A 14,026-nucleotide genomic window follows, 5' to 3' on the forward strand; every position below is an offset into this window, starting at 1 on the left:
CCCCCCCCCATTTGCCATAAACAATAAAGCAGTGGGAAGCTGGATAGTGGGAAGGCTGCTCCTCCTCCCCCACAGAGATGGCCTCCTCGTTACCTGCCTAATGGCCTATGGCAGGGAGTGCACTGGCCAGACACCCGCTATGCTGCTGTGCTCTTCTTAATCACGTGTAGAGTGTCCCTTGGTGTTTCGCCTGCCTCCTCAGCTCCCCCTGCTGGCCACCATGGCCCATCATGGCTTTCTGGCAGCTTCTGCTGGTTCTGCTTGTGTGGAAGCAAAGTGGCAGTTGGGGAGAGCTGTACCATGGAGCCCCCTCTGGGCCCCTGCTGATTGGGGCTGCTGGGCTGGCTTCGGGCCCTGGGAAATAGGTTTTCCAGGGAAACTGTGTGGTGCTAACTATGGCTTCCCTCCAAACATACACAATTCCTGAAAAGATGTATGTACCCAGGAGGATTCCAGGAAAAAGTGAGAAGTATCAATTATACTGTAGGGAAATTACATGTATGTTACTGGGAGCCAGAACAAGGGGTTTCCAGAGGCTCTGTAGGCTCAAGTGCTTTGCTTGCTACTTCAACGTTGGCAGATAGTTGCAACATCACCACCTTGTGGCGGATGAGAGTATATGCTAAGTCCATCTCACAATGTTTGGTTCATTTGAATCATCAGATGAGGAGATTCAAAAAGTTAGTATTAACAAATGGTGGCTCAATGGGTAGCACTTGCCTCACATCACAGATATGGGTTTGAATCTTGTTCAGCTGCGTTTATTATGGGTTTAATTGAACTATCCAAAATGGGCAAAAGGCACCTCTGAGCCAAGGGCATAACTTTGGGTTGAGTACTGGGAGGTTGAGGTCCCCACCAATTTATGGGGGTCCAGGAGGCTGTTTTTTTAATTATTATTATTGCGGGGGTTGTAACCCCCCACCCACTCCCATAATTTGCAGCCATGCCCATAGTGCAGCGGTGGCCAATCTTATCCGCAAAGGGCCGGTGTGTTTGCAGGTTTTTGAGGTGACCTTTAGGTCAGCTGTTCAAACCCAGGTGTGAGGACTCTTCAGCCAATCAATCCTCTAATTAGTAATCTAATTAGGGAGTTGCAGCGAAAACCCACATACACACCGGCCCTTTGCAGATAAGATTGGCCACCCCTGCCATAGTGGATGTATACGCCCTGCGATTGACTGGCATCCTGTCCAGGTTGTACCACAGCCTTGTGCCCTACACTGCCTGGCATAGGCTCCTACCAGCCTGACTAGGATTAGCGATTAGATGGGATGCAACAGTCTGACCTTTGACTTGGATTAAGTAGAACACTGTTGCAACCCTTTGTTTTTGTCTCAGTTAATCAGAGGGATTTCTGCATAAATGCAAGCCTGGTTTGGCTGAGGGGGTCTGAGAGATGGGCTGCTCCAACACCACTGCATGCAGAGCTCGCTAAGAATGATGGCTTAACAGCGCAGACGCGAAATGGCCAGCTGGTCATCGTTAATCAGAACTTATCCGTCTTTGTCACATTCCTCTAACATTGCATGTGTTATATCAGACCTAAGATGCATAAATCAACAGACACAGCATCTCTGTATATAGAGCTTTTATTTAAAAGGCATAGTTATTTTTTATGGAGTTAAAAAGCACTCTTTAAAAACTGAGTACAAAACAGATTGATACAACCTCTTGGCTACAAGTAATAGAAGCATCTGGCAATCATCCTGACATTCCCAGCTCCGCGTTTTCTTTTTGGAAATAAAAATATTTGAGTTCCCTGTAATGTTTCTTTGTTACAAAATTATTAAATTGAGAAAATAAAAACATTTAAGTTTACATGTTTAAGTTTGTACAAAAACTATTTTTCGTACAACATACAATTTTATAGCCCACGTTCCCACCAGTGTAAAATGACACTTTTATGAATCACCTCAGTGACCAGATGGTCTAACAGTTTAGGACACAGTAACACCAGACGAGAACCAGTTCTTGTTCCTCATGGAAGCCAAGGCCCAAGTGTCCAACAATGACTCTGCAACGTCAGACTTTTGTCAGTCAACATTCACCTGATGAGTGCTGGGTGCTTACAGCTTCTCCACACTGAGCACTGCAAACGCAGTGCAGAATTCACTGGATGTTATAGCAAGCTTATGAGGCCTGACACATAAGGATACACATACTGGAATTCCCTAAGTGCAACATACTATAAGGAAAATAACAGGAAAGTCATTCAGTATATAAGAATAATAGTAGTGATGCTTAAGACCCCTCATGAGCTTCCAGCCTGTCTCTGATTGGATTTAAATGCTACCCCTGTGGTCATGTGACAAACAGCATTCCTTTGACATAGGTATTAGGACAAGTATAATGTAGCTTAAGGAAGTTGCCATTTTTTTCCGGATTACTGACAAGAAAAGCTTGGGATCTTTATAAGTGCCACCTGGCAACCTGGACTGAGACAGGTGGGAGAGTAGCCAGGCTGGGCCCCGGTGACAACTCTGGTGGGTAGTGCTCCCATGGCAACCCCCCCCCCCCCCCAAGCACGGTCCGCTGCTACAGGGGCAGTGTGTCTCTGCTGGTCTCCCCCGGCGTCTCCGCCAGTTTGATGGTCACGGCTTTAACCTCGGTGTACTCCCTCAGTGCGTACTCACCCCTGCAGAGGCAAGAAGCCGATTTGAGGCATCCTCTTTAGTTACTAAAATATAAGTCTCTAATTTTTACATATTTAACATGCGTTCAGCAATATCTGTGAAACCTCTTTGTCAGTGAATAATGTGGCTGCTGTGTGTCAGTGATGAGAGACGTTGGCCCTTAATGTGACTTACTGTGGGAAAAGCTGCATCATTAGCCAGCAACAGTAGAGTGAGGAGCACCTACTTATGGAGCATGAAGATTACTCATCTCTGCTGTAAACTATTGAGTGGGTTTGTACTTATTTCTGCTCCGTTACTCCACCCTTACTGACTAGTTCCTGTAAAAATTACTCTGAAAATTCAGATTTTGTCTAGATGACACTGTATAAATGTATTACTGCCTAGTGAGTCAGAAATACGGCGTATAGCCATATAGCATGTGTGGCTCAGCAGGCTAAGCTTCTGTGCCTGTGAACGGAAGGTTGTTAGTCTGAGCCCAGCCTCAGCAGAATAGTTAAATGTGTGGGCCATTGTGTGAGGCGGGAACCAAAGGTGGCTGCCCTTCTCTACCAAACTTGCTCTAACCTACGTGTTTTTTATGGAGAGCACGAGGGGAGAGGCGAAATGAGAATTTCCCCATGGGGATCGGAACAGTGTCACTGTCATTGACAGGCGTGAACGTGGAGCAGCTCAGTGCAGCGTATCTTGCAGCGGCCTGTCTGAGAGAGTGAGGAGGAGGGCGACCTTACAGCTCTCGCCCGAAGCCGGACATCTTGTAGCCGCCGAAGGGGGTCTGGGCGTGCAGGGCGTTGTAGCAGTTCACCCTGTGGGACAGGAGGGTCGTGGGGGGGAGGGGGGGGAGGCAGCGTGGGGAGGGTGTCAGGCTCGTGGAGCACAAAGGGGACTTTATAGCAGGCCTTGGCTTTCATTTCACTGCTTATTTGTTCTGTTCATTTTCTTCTTGTGTTGATGTTGTGACCTGATGTTGGCTGTTAGCATTGGGTGTGTTTAGCTTTGGTCACTGGTGATGTGTCATTCTGATCACTTAAACCAGAAGATGAAAGATGTTTTACCATGATAAGTAACACTATTTAATTTTAGTGCACAGAAAAGCTGAACTGCCAAAACTTCTATTCCTTGTGTTCCTTAGATGTTATGACGTCATGCATGGATGAACAGATACTGTATGACCTACCAAACAGTCCCACACTGCAGAGCACTGGACAAGCACAGCGCCTGGTCCACGCTCCGCGTAAATACCGCGGCGACCAGGCCGTATTCCGTGCTGTTTGCCCTCTGGATCACTTCCTCCAGGGTTTTGAACTTGAGAATGCACTGCACGGGGCCGAAGATCTGAGGAACAGAAGACCACCGTTAAGTGCTCATAACACGTGATTCCTCATGCAGAGTTACACACTATCCAGCAGGTGGCGTTGTTGTGCCTCGTACTAGACCTAAAGTACGCATCTGACTACAAACAATTGACAAGGTTGGCCAACCCTGACCCTAGTTCAGCATTCCTGAAGGCCTTGGAGAATTCATGTCAATCAGCACCACATGTCCAGCAGAAAAACAAGGTGAGGTCTTGCTACTCTAACGGTAACACACGGGATCCAGGTCCTGCCCCCCCAACTCAGTTTAGGTTATCATGTTATGAAGTCAGCAGGTCCACGTTCTGCTGCAGCACCTCTTCCTTTGCGATGCGCATGTGATCCTGGACCTCAGAGAACACGGTGGGCTGGATGTAGAGGCCCTGGGTCCGGACAGCGACGCCCCCACACTCCAGCTTGGCCCCCTCCCGCTTGCCGCTCTTGATCATCTCCATGATCTTGTCGAACTGCTCCTGGTCAATCTGGGACGAAACAGCTCTGTCAGCACGGGCTGGGGGGGTGGGAATGTCAGCGGTCAGTCTGCGGTCAGTCTGTGGTCAGTGGAGGGACAGACACCTGCGGCCCGTGTGATGTCCGTGGGTCCATGGGGTCCCCCGGCACCACGCGCTTGGCGCGCTCCACGCTGAGGCGCACAAACTCCTGGTACACCTCCTCATGCACGAAGACGCGCGAGGCGGCAGTGCAGCACTGGCCCTGGTTGAAGAACGCCCCCTGCTGGGCCTCCTCCACAGCCTTCCGCACTGCAGAGAGCAGACAGCACTGTCACACTCTGTAATCTGCTCTGCCCCCCACCTCCCGAATCGAGGGCCCCCTGGCCCCCCGCCATGCTGCGGGGGGGGGGGGGGGGGGCGTAATCCCCAGCGCTCACAATCAGCGTCGGCCAGAACGATGCAGGGGTTCTTCCCTCCCAGCTCCAGTGTCACTCTCTTCAGATTGCTCCTTCCCGATTCCTGCTGGATCAGCTTCCCGACCTGTGGCGTGAAAGACCGTCACATGTAGGGGGCGCTGGTGAGCTTCAGGGTTATGCTAACCCTCGTCTCTCAGCACAAATGCCCACCCCCTTAGCAGAGACAGCGCCCCCTTGCTGTCACACTGGAAAGGCTCACCTCAGTGGACCCCGTGAAGGCCACCTTGCCCACGTCCGTGTGGCAGGCGAGGGCGCCCCCTGCAGTGGGTCCGAAGCCAGGCAGGATGTTTACGACCCCCGGGGGGAATCCGGCCTTCCAGGAACATACGCGGGGGGTAAATGATGGTCAACAAGATAAATTCACTCCACAGAAGGATAAATGCGTAACAGAAATTGAGCACAGCGGGGACTTTCCAGTGCGATAGATAAGTACAGTCAACATGTGAGTGATTCTCTCCGAGCAGGACAGTCCTGCTTTGTGTTCTCACCTCCTTGATCAGCGCCCCCATGTGGAGGGCTGTGAGCGGCGTCTGCTCGGCCGGCTTCAGGACCACGGTGTTGCCGCAGCACAGCGCCGGGGCGATCTTCCACGTGAACATCAGCAGGGGGAAGTTCCACTAACGGACAAGCCAATGGAAAGTGGAGTCAGAACGTAGTCATGGAAACGGGGGAGGCAGCACATGGTGTGACTCAGAACAAAGACTCGCATTACAGTAAAGACCCCTGAGAGCGCATGCAGAGTCTTCAGACCAGGCAGCAAATGTAAGAGACTCACTGGCTCAACGTGATTGTAAAACTCTGATCTCAGCTTGGCCGCAGGTCTTTGGTTTCTGGAACCGAGCTCCCTGCCTTTTTCACGTTATGACTCACCAACTCTGTGTCCCACGGCTTTTGCCAACGACGTCACTCTGCCACTATGATGTAATTCCCTGAGTCTGACAGCTGGGGACTTTTTTTTGTCTCAAAGGGGATCAAGGACCCAACAGCCAGTTTTAACTGATAATCCTCTAAGACTGTACATCCTACTAGTGTAAAATATTTTTTTCTATTAGTGCAACGCAATAGATTTAATTACAGCCATTACAAAGACTGTTAGCTAATGTGAACTTCTGTACTGCCTGTATTGCTTTATTTGCTAACAAAAATGATTAGATCACCTCCAAAGTATTCCTGCTGTAAAAGTATCCTCCACCTGAAGGATTTCTCTCTGATCTTAGTAATATTACCCTTCAGAGAGATTACAGTTTGGCCCAGCTATGACTAGAGAGTGTTAAGATTAAGATTACATTTCCTGCAGTGTTTAGTTTTCCTTTAAACCTGAGCATTCGCTTGCATGGCAAGTGCTGTGTCTGTGACTGTGAGCCAAAATGTTTCCATAGTTCTGTCATTTGGAAGTAAGGATTCAGAGTAAATCTGATTCTAAATAGCCTTTAATTCATTGAACACTGTAGGGGAAAGACAGGCTCACACTTTTAAAACAGGGGCAGGTTTCTGTCATACAGAAATCAAGGGATGCTACAAATACAGAGATGCCTGTGCAACAGTCTGCACACGTTCATCAAAATACGTGCACTGTGAGGTGACGAATGTCATCACTTTATCTGAGCTCACAGCTTCCACATGTCACTGTGCAGTGTAAGAGATGCAGTCAGCGCCCGACGCCAAGGCGGGATGGAAAATCAAGGTGTTTTTTGTTACTTACTGGAATAATTGCCCCGCAGACGCCGATTGGTTCGTGTTTAGTGAAGCACAGAAAGCTGTCATCTGCAAAATGTCAGAACGGGTGTGAATCAGAGACCATGAATCAGGGGTCTTGTGTTCAACTGGTCCAGGATTAGATTTTCAAAAACCGAGCACAACACGCAGGACATCTCAGCAAGGCTTGCAGGGTAACTGCAGGTCCACAGCCTGCCACAACAGGGAGAATAATACAGTGAGAAAAGAATGTGGCTTCAAAAGGGGGCGTGGCCACATGGCTAGTGGGCGTGGCTATATATAAAGGGCGAAAACAAATTGAGTCTTTGCAAAAATGAGGGCTGGGTTGTTATTCATCAACACTCAAATCGTGACAGCCCCTCCGCCTCTGGGTAGGCATGTGCCCCAGTTCAGAAGTCGTCTCCATTACCGGCACGTAGGGACATTGTGTGTCAAAAGAGATCTAAGCTAACTGAGGTATCGCTGTCTGTGTGATCAAGGTTGCCAGTGGGTATCACAGGCCTTATAGAATGGAACTTGTCACTAGAAGGCTGGTTCAAATTCCGGAAGCGGAATGGTGTTTACCTTTTGAGAAGGGAACCCGGTTCCACTTAATAAGTATTCAGCTCTTAGTCGGCTACACAATTTCAAATCTGCATAAACATGATAATACAATAATAATAATAATAATAATTAAATAATAATAACAATAATGGTCCGTAGCCCTACCTGCTTTGGACCCTTAAAAAGGCCTATCAGAGTCATGTATTATGTCTGTAACTGATCTTACTATTGTCCTATAGTCATGATGACAGACATTTCAAGTCCCTATGACATCAGTCATCCATCCACGGGAAAAGTGAGCAGGTGACCCACACTGCGGACTCCTCGCTGAATTTTAAATCCGGCTTCTGTCTTGGTGCTTTCCTGTTGCCAGGGCTGCTCTTTGGCTGTGCATGCAGACTGCGGGTCTCCTCATCAAGGCAGCCGCTGGCTCTCAGCTTTTCCTGATCTACTCGGGCAATCCCGCAGGTAAAACTTGCACGCCAGATAATGTGTGGCTGCTTTGGTTGGCTGTCACAGGTGAAATTTGCATAGCAAATGGTGTGATTTGCGGATGAGTTGCTGTAAACTGCTGAGAGGCTGATAAGGATTATCTGAGCATGGAAGCAGCAGGTCTTACTCTGAGCACCGGTGAGGCTTAATTAATTTGGCGTTCTAAATTACAATATATTATGAAGGACTTTTTTTATACGAAAGACTTTTCTATATTGTTACTGATATAGACACAAATCCCTCACGCTATTGGAATATGTCAAAAGAGTCAGAACTCTAAGATAAACTTTATTGGTCCCAGGGGGAAATATTTGAAAGATTTAGCCAGCTAGGAGTCAGAAGGAGAATCTTCTGATCCGTAATCAGACACATTTTCCATTGTGCCACCGGCCCAACTCTATCGGCTTTTAGTCTAATTACTACCATAATGAGTCTAATTAAGGAAGGTCAGCATCTGGAGGCTGTCCCTGGGGCGGAGATTATGACACTTTCCCTGACAGTTGGCCCTAATTGGTTACAGACAGCACCCCTCCCCTTCGCCCCCACAGCTATGGATTTGAATTTAAACACTAGAAAACTGGGAGACCAGCTCTGGTAAATATACCCCCCAGATCAGCTGGAACGCTGCACTGTCGACATGGGGGGGGGGGGGGGTGAACTCTGGGGGAGAGCCTGTGCACACTTGAGAAAAAGGCACCAGAACGTTCTCGGACGTGCACTGACGTGAGATGGGCGGGCACAGGACCCACCGGAGGTTGGTGGTTATTTATAGGCAATCAATGCCCGTCAGAAGAGGCCCACTCACCCACGGGCATCGTCTTGCCCTGGATTTTGTCGGCCCATCCAGCAAAGTATCGCAGCGTTTTGATGCTGCCGTCCAGGTCGATGAAGAAGGAGTGCAAAAAGGGCTTTCCCGTGTCCATCGACTCCATGGTCTGAGGCGAAACAAAGACACAGGCGGTACAGTGAATTAGCAAAGCGCTGTTTGGTCCATCAGGCCATCAGAAATCCTGACAGGCTGCCGGCTGGTTTCTGCGCCTGCATTGTGGAACTGAGGATGTAGCCATGCAGAAACATCCCAGGCTATCAGGATATTAGGAAGTTTTAAGAAAACCTGGAAAAACCTCTGTGTGTGTTATAGCTACTTAGATTAGTTCTGGGTTCATTATCTTAATAATGCAGCAAAAAAACCAACTCATTTTAAGGTGAGAGTGCAGAACTGAGTGGCGATTTATCAAATGTCACAGGTGCCATTAAGCTGTGAGAAAGTCCCAAGGTAGCCCCAAAGTACTGACAAGAAACGTAAAATGCACCGGACGTGGTCAGGCTCGCAGTACACGCAGTGCCTTTTCCAAGCACGCGCAGCTGGAGCAGACTCTGCCCGCGCGCGCATTGACGCACGGGACACCCGACGTGTTTGCGCGTAGCGCTCACATGCTATCGCAGCTTTTACAAATGCATCTCCTAATGCAATCTGGCAGGTCAATTAAGGGGATACGTTAAACAGGGCTCTGATTACACAAATTAGTGCCCGATTTAAAGAAAAACGACACTCGGGTAAAAGAGCCGGGGGAATTTAAATGATGTCACCCCTGTTCTAATAAAACAAAATTTTGGCATGACTGACATCGATAGGGCCAGAGGGTACATTGTGCATGGTGAGGTACAACTTATTCCCCAACACTAATTATTCCCAAAAGTGTCATAACTCTGTTGTAACCATCCTGGTTGTCCTGCTTCAGCAAATTAGGAGTAAAATTATTTCCGTCCTACACTAAATAAGTACAAGAACATGATATATATCAAACTTATGACATCACTCGTGCTTATTGTGATGAGTATGAAATGTTTATACTAAAATGACTCTTTTACTCCATATCATGAAGGAAAATTAAATCATCCTGGCGCTTAAGATATGATAAACTGCATGTAATCTCCTCCTTCATCGCGGGGAAGCCGATGGCCTGCCAGTAAACATGATTTTCCACATAGGCTGTTTGTGAAATCTCAGGTTTGATATTATGCGGCATGCGGCTGCTGCTGGTTAAAAATCGATCCACTGCGGTTGTCTTGCCAAGCAGGCAGCCCCAGTCCCTCTTCAGCGCTTGATTCAGCTACATTACCCTGCAACCTCAACGCCAAGCGGCCGAGCGAGCGGACGGACGGACGGAGGCGGGGGGCGCCCGGTGCGTGGCAACTCACGGCCAGTAGGTGGCGGTCCCTTTCCAAAAGATCGGCAAGCTTATTCAGCAGGCCCCCACGGCTGGATGCGTCCGTCTTTCTCCAGGTAGACCCCCTCTGGCCAGCCACCTTGGCCGCCTCCACTGCCTTCTCCACATCGGCCTGGGGACACACGTTCAGTCCATTTACCAAGACCATCAGTGAGCTGAAATTTTCTTGTGTGACTGTACTAAAGAAAATGCGAGAACCTTCATTTTTAGTCATTGCATTTTTTTAGCCTGGCCATTTGTCGTTTTTAATAACCTAAAAGCAAAATTAGTCACAGACATCTGTAAAAGGCTTCTTCCCGGTAGGGTAAGGGAATTCCATGAGAAGATGCACACCTTATCGGCCTCCTCCACGTCGCAGATCTTCGCACCTGTTGCGGGATTATATGTGGAGAACTTCTTCCCACTAACAGAGCAGTGCCATTCATTATTGATAAAAATCTGGAATGGAAAAGACAGCGGCAAGAAATTGCAGTATTCCTACGTAACGGTACATCGTTTAACAAATCATTACCGAAATGACGCGTTTATGAGGCTCAGGATTTAAAAAAACCTTTGTGTCAAATCAATCGCCATATACTTTTTCACACAGGACATACGGTGAAATATACACATATAAAACAGACATATATAAATTTAATGTTTTAAGTTGCTCACCTTCACGTGACACGGTTAAAAAAAATTTTTTTAAAGTTTCTTTTATATTACATTTCAACATACATACAGGGTCCAGTAGGTATACATACATCTCTGTACTTACAGCAATTATACATAAATAAGGCGAGACGTAAATCAACAAACGACGGACTGAGCAAACGTAATGAAGCAGCCCAGCCTGTTGAACTAGTATCAAATCACTGCTAAAGCGTAAACATCTCCCTGCCTCCACCTGTTACACGTTATTATAAATGTGTCCAGCAGCGCGCTTGGTATATAGCTGAATTGCAGATTTGAATCGTCCTGACTCTGCATCGCACTACAATATGGGCCATTTCAGCTTCATTATCGGCGGTGGAAATCGGCGTCCTACCTTAGTGTGCCTGACTTCCACATCCTTCAGCGGACGTGGGAAAACCTTCTCCTCTGGCAGCCCATTCGCTTTAGTCCCGTTCTGGGCCATGATCTTTCTCTGGAAATGAGTTACCAGGGTCGCGCCAGGTCCCAGCACTCTGGTGTGTAATCTCGTAACCAATACAACGGGCTTTATACGGTTTATTTAAGATCCTCCCTCGTATTGGATGACTGATAAGAATAAAACAGCCCCGCCCCTCCTTTTCTGTTGGCATATCTCGGATCCCACCCCCTCCTCTCAATTCCACTTACAGTTAAAACAGTAATATTTGTCTGGAATATCCGTGCTGACTACTTCTTAAGCTATTCATCACCGCAGACTGTTCTCACTCATCCAGATGGATAATGTGGTTTCACTATAACAAGATACACACACCCCATCACACACAGTATAATTTAACACACTCTCAGGGTGGGGACAGCTTCTTTTATTCTCACCTAAATGCCACCGCACATCAAGAAGGATGACCGTGCCTGTTGACTATCAACACGGAATTGGAGTATAATTTGTGAATGTTTCTTTATTGCAATATTTAAACCATTACAGGGACCCACTGAGGCCTTCTCTGCCCCCCCGAGTTAGACTGCATCTGGTTCTGATGGAGACTGACAGACCTGAAATCATGGAGACCAGCTCTGTTGTCCCTGGGGGCTCTGTACTCCGGCCCGGTTCATGTGTAGATTCTACGTGACTGGTACCTGCCGTCAAAGGCCAGCAGGGTCAACGGGTGTCTGTGCCCCCATCTAACACACCTTAATGAGTCAGGGTTTTGGGTGGCCGTTGAGGTGGGTGAAGGGAGGAGAAATGATGCAGTGAAAGGTCACGGTGGGAAAATGTGTTGAGGTGAGGAGGCACAGAGAGATGGCGGCACAGTGAAGCCGAGGCGGACGTGGTCTTGATAATGCCGTTATGGAAATGACAGGGAATTACAGAGCCAAACCCAATTACATGATAACAGCACCGGCGGAACCAGTCACGCAAAGCGGGCTGTGCCATCGCCCGTTATCTGCTGCCGGGCAGTGCTGTCCTGTTTCCCCAAACGCGCGATCGACATTTGTATACCAAATGGGCTTCGTATCACGGAAAAGGTGACTCCAGATTAGCACGCGTTACACGCCGCTATCGCTTTCGTCATTGCCACATGCGTGAAAAAAAATGCCGGGATTGTGTGACCTTACTGAGTGACGGCAGAATGCGAGCCTGAAAATCCTCCGTGTCGTCAGCGCTGCGGGGTTTTCAGCGAGAGTTAATTATTGAGCAGATTCTCGACATGGGCAGGGAAACTAAAGTGTTTTAAAAGAGGCAGGAACTGCAGTCCAGACAGAGGATGAAAAGGAATATTTTAATATCAAATTATTTAAAAATATTTGAATCGACAATGAAAAGAAAGGGCAATTGGATGTGAACTTTGTGCCCCTTTGCATGCTCAGGTCGAGATAAACGCCGTTCTGCCCCTTATCTCTATCATTTCTCACCGATTCAGCTTACACCGACGATTCCGATACCCAACGGAGTCAGAGGGCGCTTTGTGCTTAAGATCAGAGCAATTTGCAGGCTTATTGAGGGACGCTTTCAAATAAAAGGACCTCAGATGCGGAATCCATCATCACCAACCCTCGATGTCGGAAGATCGACTTTCAGTTTTGATGAAAACGACCCGGGAGGGGTCCGGCTGGATGGAGCACTGTGCTGGACTGAGCCCCAGGTAGCAAAAGTGTAGCAGTCAGCTCCAAAAAGATCTTTCAAGCTACGTATATTACAATATTTACTAACATGGTGAGGTGGGATGTGTGGAATGGGAAGCATGAATTTTTCATGGATGAAATGAACATAAAAACTTTTGCCAATAATTAATCCCAGAACCTTTATCAAACAACAGCAAAATGGACTTCAGATTATGATGCGTATCAAAATCACAGATGTTTCTCCTCATCAGAGGAAAACAGTCTCAGACCTAAGTCTCCTTAGGGAGGGAGCAAAAACATGGAGCGTCTGGAGGGGGTCACCAAGGACCGGATGGAGAAAGTCTTATGTGCAGATAAACAGCTGGTAGGTAAGTATGCTAAGATCATCTGGTGGCTACATGGAGAGACTAGAGCTTTGGGTGCTATCAGTCACTTTTAGACGTCATGTGAAGGTAACTTTTCGGCTGGGGAATGGAAAGTGAGTGACATGCTCTAGATAAGCTTAAGTTCCTACAAGACCAGCCCTCTGTAAGTCCCTACTTTCCCCAAACTGTTTTACATGCATGTATATTTAGCAATAGGTCAAACACAAAGTTTTTTAAAAAAAAGTGGGCCTTTCGATGCACTTCCTGCCTTTCTGTCTTTCACACGTGTATGTGACTATTGTGTAGTAGAATGAATAAAGAAACTACACCTTCTACAATGTTCAGCAGTTAAACAAAGGTCCTAAGCAGGATTTGGCTTCTGCACTACTTTTAAGAATGAAATAGATATAATAAAAATGTTTGGAAAAAACGTCTTAGACCAGGAGCACCTACCCTATAGTTCTCCAAGGTAGTAATGCCCAACCCAGTCCTGGGGGGAACCCCAGACGGTCCATGTTTTTGCTCCCTCCCAACTTCCTTACAGATAGTCCACATTTCTGCTCCCTTCCAGCTGGCAGTCCCTGAGGACCGGGTTGGGAAACACTACACTAAGGCATGGATTCCCAAACTTTTCAACCCACGACCCCCCAAAATAACAGTGACAGAAACTCGCAACCCCCATTTGGCTGATTGGGGGGGGGGGGGGCACAATGAAAAGTTTTTAAAATCCATCTCATGACCACCCGCCAGTGTCGACCCCCACATTGGGATTGGTCTGTATGTAGGTGGTTCATCCATCCATACATCCAGTTCATTCAGTACGTGATTGCTGTGAGCCTGGAACCTAACGCAGGGCCTCAGGGCATGAAGCGCTGAACTTCCTGGACAGGAGGTAAGTCCAGACACACACACTATGGGCCTTTTAGAGACACCGGTTCTCCTAAATCACATGTTTTTTGAATGTGGGTGTTTACTAACCCTGAACCAACACTAGCCCAAGGCCAGTCAT

General features: G+C 47.7%; 1 protein-coding gene across 1 annotated transcript; it reads right to left on the bottom strand.

The window, feature by feature from the left end:
• Positions 1 to 1,576: 1,576 nt before the first annotated feature.
• LOC111859929 (retinaldehyde dehydrogenase 3-like) lies at positions 1,577 to 11,105 on the bottom strand. The gene is made up of 13 exons (XM_023843097.2): positions 10,926 to 11,105; positions 10,232 to 10,336; positions 9,870 to 10,010; positions 8,473 to 8,602; positions 6,619 to 6,680; positions 5,405 to 5,533; positions 5,116 to 5,229; positions 4,878 to 4,980; positions 4,565 to 4,749; positions 4,306 to 4,470; positions 3,814 to 3,971; positions 3,368 to 3,442; positions 1,577 to 2,638 (listed from the first exon to the last, which is right to left on the bottom strand). The coding sequence occupies exons 1-13, from the start codon at positions 11,013 to 11,015 to the stop codon at positions 2,539 to 2,541; spliced, it is 1,557 nt and encodes a 518-aa protein (XP_023698865.2). The 5' UTR covers positions 11,016 to 11,105; the 3' UTR covers positions 1,577 to 2,538.
• Positions 11,106 to 14,026: the final 2,921 nt, after the last annotated feature.

This window comes from Paramormyrops kingsleyae, chromosome 13 (genome assembly GCF_048594095.1).
Source record: "Paramormyrops kingsleyae isolate MSU_618 chromosome 13, PKINGS_0.4, whole genome shotgun sequence".
Classification (NCBI taxonomy): Eukaryota; Metazoa; Chordata; class Actinopteri; order Osteoglossiformes; family Mormyridae; genus Paramormyrops; species Paramormyrops kingsleyae.

What these genes read in the sequence shown, in the direction of transcription:
- LOC111859929 (XM_023843097.2), bottom strand. Translation starts at nt 11,015, where the DNA reads ATGGCCCAGAACGGGACTAAAGCGAATGGGCTGCCAGAGGAGAAGGTT. An exon ending in ACGTGGAGGAGGCCGATAAG is followed by an intron (nt 10,011 to 10,231) that starts GTGTGCATCTTC and finishes GTGTGTCCCCAG; the next exon opens with GCCGATGTGGAGAAGGCAGT. An exon ending in CTGCAGTGTGGGACTGTTTG is followed by an intron (nt 3,443 to 3,813) that starts GTAGGTCATACA and finishes CCTGTCCCACAG; the next exon opens with GGTGAACTGCTACAACGCCC.